General features: G+C 40.6%; 1 protein-coding gene and 1 long non-coding RNA gene across 3 annotated transcripts; both read right to left on the bottom strand.

Moving 5' to 3' along the window:
* Window positions 1-1,424: 1,424 nt before the first annotated feature.
* On the bottom strand, window positions 1,425-2,146 carry LOC130139017 (uncharacterized). Its single transcript, XR_008817260.1, has 2 exons — window positions 1,812-2,146; window positions 1,425-1,669 (listed from the first exon to the last, which is right to left on the bottom strand). It is a non-coding gene; the product is annotated as an uncharacterized LOC130139017 (long non-coding RNA).
* A 1,116-nt stretch (window positions 2,147-3,262) lies between these two features.
* LOC115662049 (probable proteasome inhibitor) lies at window positions 3,263-7,874 on the bottom strand. 2 transcript variants are annotated; one of them, XR_008817237.1, is made up of 9 exons: window positions 7,636-7,874; window positions 7,343-7,511; window positions 7,075-7,221; window positions 5,532-5,621; window positions 4,546-4,623; window positions 4,420-4,454; window positions 4,262-4,325; window positions 4,106-4,169; window positions 3,263-3,636 (listed from the first exon to the last, which is right to left on the bottom strand). XR_008817237.1 is itself a non-coding variant. In XM_030584219.2 (9 exons), the coding sequence occupies exons 1-9, from the start codon at window positions 7,814-7,816 to the stop codon at window positions 3,564-3,566; spliced, it is 915 nt and encodes a 304-aa protein (XP_030440079.2). In that variant the 5' UTR covers window positions 7,817-7,874; the 3' UTR covers window positions 3,263-3,563. The 2 variants fall into 2 exon arrangements, 1 of the variants encoding a protein (XP_030440079.2); XM_030584219.2 differs by having other exon boundaries at window positions 4,106-4,183.
* Between the last annotated feature and the right edge of the window lie 2,297 nt (window positions 7,875-10,171).

The raw sequence follows: 10,171 nt of genomic DNA, 5'->3' as shown, positions 1-10,171 counted from the left end.
TTGTAACGTCTTGTTGCCTTATATAATCTTGTAAAGCTTATACATACCTCATATACTAAACACAAAAAAATACGACTACCTTCCACAAATTCTTGTAGATATTAAACGGAGAATAGACTCCCATATTATCAATGCCTCGCATGAATCTGGAGACAATATTGCTCCATCAAATCACTGTTTAAAGATCATGCGAAGCCTTATTCGAATCATGGATAACTAGAGACTATACATCTCACACACCCTTTGTCCCTTGCTTTTTTTTTTCTCTTTTCCTTTTTTAATGTGCTCATTGGGTTATGGAATTCGCAATCTTCTATCTCCACACACGCCTTGTCGACCGCGGAAACAATTTTCGCAATTTTCTGGGTCGAGGATCTTTGGAAGAAGATAAGTCAAACTTTCATCATCAACCAATTGGGCAAAAAAGTGAACGAGAGCATCCGGAATATTGACTAGCGACCTCGCGTTTAGTGACATGCTGCGAGCGCTTGTAATGTGCATAGAAGAATGCTTTGAGCTCTTGACGTTCATCTCAGTGGATGGGGATTCTACGTGTCACATTTGATCTCTCGATCTCCTATCTCGCTCGTGAGATTTTGACATGCCATCACCCCATTTGATTCTTCCACACTAAATCAAACTCCAAACCCCATCTGACCATCCCTCACTTTGACATAGTGTGCGTTGCTGCGATTTGGCGAAGTCAACGCTGCTTCGTTTAGACCAGGCAGCGCAATCAGCACACATAACCTAAGGAGGGTCGTCTCTCGGGGCTGCCCCCCTCTCTCTCCGCCCAGTTGATATCTAAACGAGATTGACTTCCGTTTGAATCTCGAGAGATTTAGAGCCGGAGGCACTGCCTCTAGATCCGGGATCCCATAGGCAATGATCAAGTAGCTCATCGAGATGGACGTCCACAACGAAGAGATGGAGCTCAATGCTCATTCGAGTCGATGTCAAGATTGACATCCATGAAGCGTGCGCACGCACACACTTGAACGGAGAGAGAGAGAGAGAGAGAGAGAGAGAGAGAGAGAGAGAGAGAGAGAGAGAGAGAGAGAGAGAGAGAGAGAGAGAGAGAGAGAGAGAGAGAGAGAGAGAGAGTCCGAGATCGGCACATATTCAGAGGAGCTAGCGGTGAATTTGCCTGGACAACAACGATGGAGGATGCTAATAAAAAGATGATGCCGGTGGAGGATGGCAGCTGAAAGAAAAATATAGGTGAACTAGCTATCATTTTTTTACATATACTTTGTATATAGATCCAATCTATATCCCCAGGAATTCCGCACATGTTTTTACAAGAATTCGATTTGAACTTTTAAGAGTTATTTCATTAAGTTTCACAAATGTAAAATCCTCCATGGCTCACATGCAATGCTATGACTCGCCTAAAAAATGTTAGTATTAGAGCAAAATTGTACTAAAAGAACTTTGTACTCAATCTAATCTCTTTGTATGGAGCTTTCAGCTTTCTTTCTAATTCTATAGCTAAGTACAGCGTGAGAAAAGATGGGATACAATAGGACTATACGCATGCATCAACTAAATTTCCACGGAAAGCAATGAAGATTGGAACAGGACCCGGTCCATGTATTGGTGCATTCGCCACCGGCATTGTTGCAGCACTTGCAAACAACTCCAAGCGTGCCGAAAATTCTTGAATAACCTATAAACAATCGTACCACACAAATGACGATCAGTTCATCGTCGGTATCCACAAAATCAAGAAATTCATTAATCCTCACTCCATGTGGCCCGGAAGAATACTTGCTAACGCGTACCCTAGAGAGAGTGAAAGAGATGCTTACTCTGATGAGATGGGAAGCTGGAGAGACTCCTTGCTTCTGTGGATACTGATTTCATCTCCGAGCCAAGACAAAGCAGAACCAAGAACACGATGAACGACGTGTTAGGCTTGAATGTTTCAATAACAGCCATTCCTCTGCAACGTCTCCGACCGACTGATACAACTTTACTGAGAGGAGAGTTTGCTAATATATGTATATCGAAGCAGTTGAGAACCAACTACCAACCAAGTCCTGAAGGTACGACCTAAGATTTATTCTAGAAGAAAGTGACCCTTTTGGTTGAAAATGAATCTGTATGTTGAAGATTAGTCTTCTAGAGACATTGAGTGAGAGAGAGAGAGCGAGAGGGGGTGTGGTGTGTGGCGGGAGGTGGTCTGACCACATGTTTTTAACTTCCCTGACGTTTCTGAAGTTGCTTAAGAGAATGGAAAATAGAAGCTTCGTCAATGTCGGGCGTTTTTTGTATAGAATAAATTAATGTAGTCCAATCTCTTCCCTAAGCTTTGTATTTTGATTGATTTCTTCTTGTCTTTTTTTGTTTGGGTAAATTAAGGTGAGGATGAGAGATCATAGAAGTATCAATGGCTTATGGGGGAATATCATTGGCGCACATGAGGCCGGTCTAGAGCTTATGAAGTGTGCTGCGCCACTTACAAAAGGGTTAGCCTTAGAAATCGTGTAACTCCGTTACAAGTCACTAAAACTCATCCATGCACGTTCGATGTGGGAATGGACAAGTGCGGTCAATTTTCTGTAACAAGAGATGAAGAAAAACATCGCTAAACGAATATTATATCAAGAAAACTGAGTTTTTTTTTTGGCTAAAAATTGAGTGTTTTGGCACACATTGTGCGGGTAGAGTCGCGTCTTCGAGCACGAAATGTATTGGTTTCATATCTAATAGAATGTTTCCTGTGCATTGCCGCAATTAACAAAAATATATATATATATATCAACCAATGACAATTTATCATAATTGTCAAGAAAAGTACGTACTTGAAGCCTATATATCTGAATTATCCCATGCGATCAAGCACATCAAATGAACAACACCGCATAACAGTTATAGATAAAAGAAAATAATATTTATCATAGCACTTTTTAGGTGTAAGAGCTATGATTTTTCATCTTGAATTGTATTAGCCCTCCAATAGTAAAATAATTATGGGATGCGTCCTTTACAGCCGATCCGAGCTCTATTCATATCTTACCAAATGGAATCGCTAACATTCATTGCATGTTTCGAACACGTCCTCCGTGCGACCTAAACCTATATCATTTAAGCCCATTTGCTGTTTGTTCAAAACTAAACTTTACTAGCAATTACTTTTTGGCTCTCCCGTGAAAATTTAAATATTATGCAAATTTTAAAAGATTGCGCAAATGCACATTTGTAAAATTAAGTATCGACATTTTTTTGTCGTGAGAAAATTTCGAATGTTAAAAGGCCATTGAAGAAAAAACTCATCGGCCGCAGCCTAAGAGATAAGCCAGGATGCGCCAGAGCAGAGTTTTCACATTTGAAGTTGTAACGCAAATTAAACCATTACTATCACAATCAAGAACTTATCAACATAGCAACATACAGAACCATTAGACTCAGGCAGACAGAAAAGCAGATTATAAGGACTGAGGAAAGGGGTGAAGGGGAGGATGTTTCTGAGTAGCAGCATTTTACTCTTGCCATCTCTCTTCCACTTTAGATTCTCTTCTCGTTGAGTAGAAAGGGCGAGAATCTACAAACCGTTGGATTCAGATGAAATCCAAACCGTCCCGGAAGTGCTCCAAGTCTGGGTGTGTCCCGCCACCAGGTCTCCTCGGGTTTCTGTCAGTATGAAGTTTGGCAAAGATGTTAAAAACTGACGTAAATTTCAAAAGAGAAGAAAAAATCTCAGCCCGCATGGAATCAGCATTCCGCCTCGCAATCACAATTAATACGAACATTTGATTCATTCAAAATGAGGATTCTCTCAATCTCGCCCAACAAAAATATTTATCATTTAACTGAATTACCACTTAAAGAGTGTAAATGTGTATAAGTTTGCCATTAGCCAAATGACCAAAAACAAGATTTTCTTAACCCTGCAAAACCTCATATTACAAATTTGAACGCGCGTTTATACTCCATGGCCTTGTGTCTCTCTTTTTAATAAACTGTCACAAACAATTCCCACACCAAACTCCAGTAACATGAGACATTAGAATGTCTATTGGCCACAAATGAAATGAATATGCGAGACCAAACTTCAGATAAGAGAAGTCCATCAATTGTCAAGGCAAGAAGATATAACTACCTGACAAATCGACTAGGATCAAAACCAGGCACACCAGGTGGACCATATGGATCAAAACGAGCACCTGGAGGGACACCTCTGTTTCAAATGATCAACTGGAGGTCAACAGGCGTGTGTGCACACAAAGAGAGGGAGACAGGGAGAGAAGACACTCACGGTTGGGCTCCGGGAAAACCAGCACGTCCAGCATCTCCACCAAACCAACTGGGATCATTAGGTCCTGCATGCTCAAATTGCTACACCTATTAATCTGTCCAAAATCGGTGATTGAGAAAGAACTATAAATACTTAATTTACAAAGAAACTACACAAACCTAAAATCATACTCCCACTGCTGCCATAACCACCCCTGCATTACAATAAAAGAAAATTAATCTCTAATCAATCTGGGAACGTCAAGCATAAAAAAAATGTATAATAAGCAAAGATCAGTAAGGAACCTGGTTGGGTACATTCCAGCCCCAGGCCCAGGAAAAAGGTCGTTGCCACCAAAAGGATAAACAGGAGGACATACAACTCTGTGTGCAAAAAAAAAAAAAGCAAAGAAACGAAAAAAAATTCAATGCAATAAGCAACACTAGAACAGTATCTTTTTTGCTTTCGGGAAAAAAATATAATACAGAATATCAATAAGTGAGAGATATGCTTATCGAAAAACAATTTTGATACATAAGACTTCACACAATCTACTTGAATATAATCAGAAGTGGCAAATATTTCCACTATGAACCAAACAAAAAGTCTCATAGACAGAGGATTATACTGCTCTAAGCTGGCTCTCCAACTACTATTTCACACCCAGAACCAATTCATGAATATCATATTTAAACATGCAATACTCTCATCTTCCACACATCACAGAACAGAATATATGTTGATCCTTAGACTCTTGTTATCCACAGGATAGAGAGCTCCTTCCACATTTTGTTATATCAACAAGAGACTGAGGCATATTCATTCTATGACACTGCGTTTTCTACATCTCATCTGTTCACTTATCCTAGTTATATCCTATTGTAGAGACATCGAATTTGCCAGAATTGCCATATCCCAATGTAGGCATTTCCCACCCCCCTATTGCGTTTCATAGCTGACAAGAGTAATGGAGAAGATAATTATTATCAAGAGTCTCCTATAGCAAAAAGAATAAGACTTGCTGTAATTCGAAACAGCGACTCCAAGGGGACAATGTTAAATACTTCAGTATTCAACATTCTAGATGCAATATATTTTCAAAATAGGACAACCTTAGGAACTTGTCAACATTAGCAGTTCAGCTTTCACATCTCTCAAACCACATTTCTAGCAGTAATTAGGTACTTCCATTGCCCTCAGTTTAAATGACACTGAATAAGATCGTCAGGATCTTTGCACATGCGTGCTCGTGTGCATGGAGAGAGAGAGAGAGAGAGAGAGAGAGAGAGACCCTGAAGGATGAACTTGTGGAACCCAAGGTTCACGAGCTGCAAGACCAGGCTCATCGATAGGTTGTCTTGATCCTTCAGTATTTTCTCTTCTGAAAATAGGGAAGAAGATATCCTTTAAAATATAAAGCATAGAAATGAAGATGAAATATCTAACTCAATGCAAAATCCAGCTATGCATCTCCAAAAGGAACGCACATGTTAAAGCAGGCAACCATCTAAAACTTCATTTTACCCGTTGCTGTACCTTTCATGCCCATAGTGTCACTGCCTTATATGGCAAAAGCAGAACAAGTGAATGACCAATTCGATAGATTTCATCAATAGAAACCAACTCACATTCTAAACAATTGTTTGCTTTCATGTGAACACAGGATACTCAATAACCATACACACGACCATTATCAAGCATTTCTCATTGGAGAATGGAGAGAAATTATAACACACCATACTACACATGCAAGTACATATGCATATACATCATTATGCAGAGTAAATGAGGTCATGTACAACATAGAATGGAAAGGGTTTGAAGACCTAACTCCCAATTCACACAGAGAGCTTAATTACTACATAGAACTTAATTGTAACCAAACATGAAGTTCAGAAAAACTCTTTCTAGTTAAAGTTTGTGGAAAACGAATATGGAAAATCAAACATGAAAGCCAAAGAAACTTCTCGACAATATCCAAAGTAAGCTAAATAGAACATGATCATACCATGGCAATATCATCTTTCCAACAAAAGATAGGGAGCAAATCACACAGAATTACAGAATGAACTTCTCTGGCCAGGCATAGGAAGTATATTAAAAGACCAAAATCGTCATTTACTTTTATAATTCAGCCGGTACCCCTTTTGCATGGAATATATCAAGCAAATGAAAGATTACATATAGAACCACTCTAGCTAAAACCAAATAGAGTCAGAAGCATAGCTAAAGTCAAAAGGTCAGAGCAACACCAAACCGGATGTTCTCGATTTGAGCCAAGGGAAGAAACCAAAAAGTACTTCCCCAAGCAATTTTCTTGATTTACAGCACTACATTGTCTACCCCCTGACGAAACTTTGGCAGACTTCTTAGTCAAGAAATCACTATCATACAACTTAGAAGAGCAATTAAAACAAGCATCCCCAATGCATAAGCATTCACGGTCTTGACTGGTGTATGAATGCAATGTACAGATCATCTAACTTCAATGCCGAGGAAAAGTGTGAAAGGAAAGAAAAATTTATTGTTTTTAAGCAAATACGAACAGCAGGATCCGGCTCAGATAAGTATGGGACTAGGTAATATACTGCAAGACCCTCTAATAGCACTCCATAAAATCTCGAGCTACATTCTAGAGCCACAACAGCCTGAAATTCTGAGTGGGAATTTGATAAAACTCCACAGCAACCAAGTCTTTTCATCCACATACGCAAAGGTGCATCCTTTCCCCTTGCTCATCAATTTCTTCCACAATAAAAAAGAACTATCTTGCTAAGCAAAACAAATTACCGAAATGGCGCTATCAACATATAATATAAACCGAACCAAATTACCCGACAGCATTCGTTGACGAACTAGGCCTCGACGAGCCATTCAATTTCGACAAGATCTCCGTATCCAAACTCTTCACCAACTTATCCAGATTTTTGAACTGACCAGAGTAACTCGCAGCTCCATCCTCCCCAATGAACTCATCAACACTGCCGGCGACGAAAACATCGAACAATCAAAAATTTAAAACCCGAAAAGCGAAGAATCAAATAGAAGATGCTCGATAGTGCAGTACGGAAGTCGGAAATCAAAAAGGACCAAGTCGCGTACTCAATTTCGAGATGAACGGGTTCAGAAGCCCCGTCTTTCAAAGCATCCACAACCAGCTTGTCGTCCACCGCGAGACACTTCACCAGCACTTTCTTCGAGTCCTCAGGACTTACGTACACGAACGCATACTCGTCATCGGCCTCGTTCCAGCGGTCGATCCCAACCTCCTCTGGACGACAAAAAAAACCAAATCCGAAGCTCTTCGGTCAGACAAATTCATTCCTGAAAACCCGCGGACGCAACGATCGTCTCCCCCCCCGCGCGCGCGACAACATAACGATAGCTCGACTCACCGGTGGAGGAAGAGGAGAGAGCGTCGGCGGCGCACGCGGCGGGCCCGGTGGCGGCGAGCGAGTAGCCGGAGGCGAGGAACGCCGCGTGGACGGCGAAGGCGAGGCGGTCGTGCCGGCTCCGGAACAGCGGCCTCGACGCTCGCACGACGCCGATCACGGCTTTGGACTTCTCGGACTCCATCGTCGTCGACCTCCGGCGATCACGGCTTTGCTAGCTTGGACAGAAAGCTAGCACAGCCGCTTCTCATAGGATCGGGGAGTCGGTGGGTAGATGGGCCCACCGGGCCCCACTATCGTTAACGGGCCTGATCTGCGAGATGTGGGCCCGAGTATTTATTTGGGCGGGCCTGGATTGGCCCGTTTAGTCGTACTTCACAACTTAATAAGATGGGTTTCTGTTTCAGCTTAGCCCAAGAATGATCGATGCACAATCTCTCCATTGACTAGTCTTGCTTCACTTAGCCATAAGACTATTTTGACTAGACATAAAAGCGGATGCTGATCAAGTAGTTCACTTAATCCAACTCGATTTTCAGTTCTTTCAATCTAAAATTCTATTATCTCTTTGCTTAGTATGAGCTTAAACAAGATCAATGATATTAAAGTATCCTATATCGATTGTGACAAGAGATATCAAATGGACAGCTTAACACTCATTTTCACGTACAAACCAGATTAGAAAACGACATGTGGAATTTGACGAACGGTGGGTTGCACACAAATGGAGCATTACCAGGCTCTAGTACATGTTAGAAAGCATAGCTCAAAAGTTTTCAGTTCATAGGTGTAGGGAGACCACTTATATGCAATAAACATATAGACCCCATATACAAGAGATGTAAAATACTTTAACAAATAAGAAGTTATCTCTTCGACAACTTCTGTTTCTGCATTAAACTCATCCCGCTACCTCATCAACGTAGTTTCGTCTCTTCATCCTTTATGCAATATGTTTGGAAGCATGATGGAGAAGAAAATGTTCACTATTTTATCTACCCTCATCTTTCTTCTTAGAGAAAAAAAAAATCCCCCATTCATATTCCCCAATTTCCCCAACATAGCATAGGAGCCAGATAACACCCTCTAGTTCCCCAACACAGCACTAGGAGCCTTATAAAACCCGCCAGTGCAAGATCATATGAGTGTAATGCTGATTTAATTTAATCTCCATAATGATGAAGTACAATTCTCCCCCAAGAATAAAGGAGAAAGGAACCTTTTTGAGTGCGCCAGCAACAAGGAGTGGTCCGTCCCTAAGCCGGGTCAGTCAAAGATTGGGCTTAAAAAAGACCATTGGCTTGAACCTACACGATTAGTAAATGATAAGCTCAAGAATAAGTTCATTGATACTCAAATCAAAAGGCTCTCTCATGAGTGGTCCAAAGCTAAGATTCTAGACTCTAGATGAGCCATTATCCGAGCCCGACCACTTCAATTGTCGAAAAAGAGGTGGACCCATGTACTACGCTACAAATCCCTATCTAACCTAATCTAACATTCTCGCCTGCCCAATCAATCGAGGGGCGTATCATTCCATGGTTGAAATATGAATAGATGATTAGACTATTTCTCGCAATGGATGTTATTAACGAGTGCTCATTCGATCTTCGAGGTATTGATTGGCCAGAAATTAGGCCGGAAAAAAGAATGATTTTCATTCGCACCTTTAATCAATGCTTATGTGGCACTCGTTAACAAAATCATTTTCTTAAGAACACTCAACCTCTCTTATTATCGTGGAGTGCGTAAATGGCGGGCGTGTCCTCCAATTATTCTGAATAATAGGCGCTCTGATGTAGATATTGCATTCGTCAAGATATGTCGATTTGAGCTTAAAAAGAAAGAATATAGTGTTTGTCACTAGAGGTAGGTAATATCTCGGCCATTGATATTCTTGCATGCTTAGTTCGACATAAACACATGTATGATAAAGACATTGGTTGGCGTGATAGAAATCTTCAAAAATGTCACTCCCCTATAGTAATGTCAAATCGATAGAAAGAAATATATCTCAGTTTCACATGACGAAAATAAGAAATGACAATATCATAATCTCCCTTCGCCTTAGATTAACAACTATTGCACACTTCATTTTGCTAGTAGGATTTGTGAAAAATTATTTAGATCACTTAAAAGAAAGAGGTAAATCATATACAATCATTGATTTTCCTAATCGTTTTCTTTTAGTCGTCAAGTAATTTTAACCCTTTTAGTCAAATAGGTTATGTAACCGAAAATTTTGCACCTTTCGAAACATGAGATCTCGAGTTTGGTTCTTCAACTAGGCTATTGGAGTATTATTCCTACTAAATGTTTTAGAGGACCACATTTTTTTTTCGCTCTCTCTTCCCTCTTCTTCCTTTCTTTCTCACATCAGCCGCATGCTACCTTGCCACTCCCACCTCTTGAAGCGACAAGGCCAAGTGCCAAACATAGTGTGGAAGCAATGGCGAGGTGGAGCATGGTGGTGGCAGTCAAGGTTGATACGGTAGAGAGAGAAAGCAAGAGGGGAAAATTATTTAGAAAATCATAAATA

The sequence above is a fragment of the Syzygium oleosum genome, unplaced genomic scaffold (assembly GCF_021117445.2).
Source record: "Syzygium oleosum isolate NSW1041296 unplaced genomic scaffold, Sole_v2.1 Sole_v2.09, whole genome shotgun sequence".
NCBI lineage: Eukaryota > Viridiplantae > Streptophyta > Magnoliopsida > Myrtales > Myrtaceae > Syzygium > Syzygium oleosum.
The sequence above is the reverse complement of the archived record's forward strand: the minus strand, read 5'-3'. Positions and strand labels throughout refer to the sequence as shown.

What these genes read in the sequence shown, in the direction of transcription:
- LOC115662049 (XM_030584219.2), bottom strand. Translation starts at nt 7,816, where the DNA reads ATGGAGTCCGAGAAGTCCAAAGCCGTGATCGGCGTCGTGCGAGCGTCG. An exon ending in CCCGTTCATCTCGAAATTGA is followed by an intron (nt 7,222 to 7,342) that starts GTACGCGACTTG and finishes CGTCGCCGGCAG; the next exon opens with TGTTGATGAGTTCATTGGGG. An exon ending in GGTTTTCCCGGAGCCCAACC is followed by an intron (nt 4,184 to 4,261) that starts GTGAGTGTCTTC and finishes CATTTGAAACAG; the next exon opens with AGGTGTCCCTCCAGGTGCTC.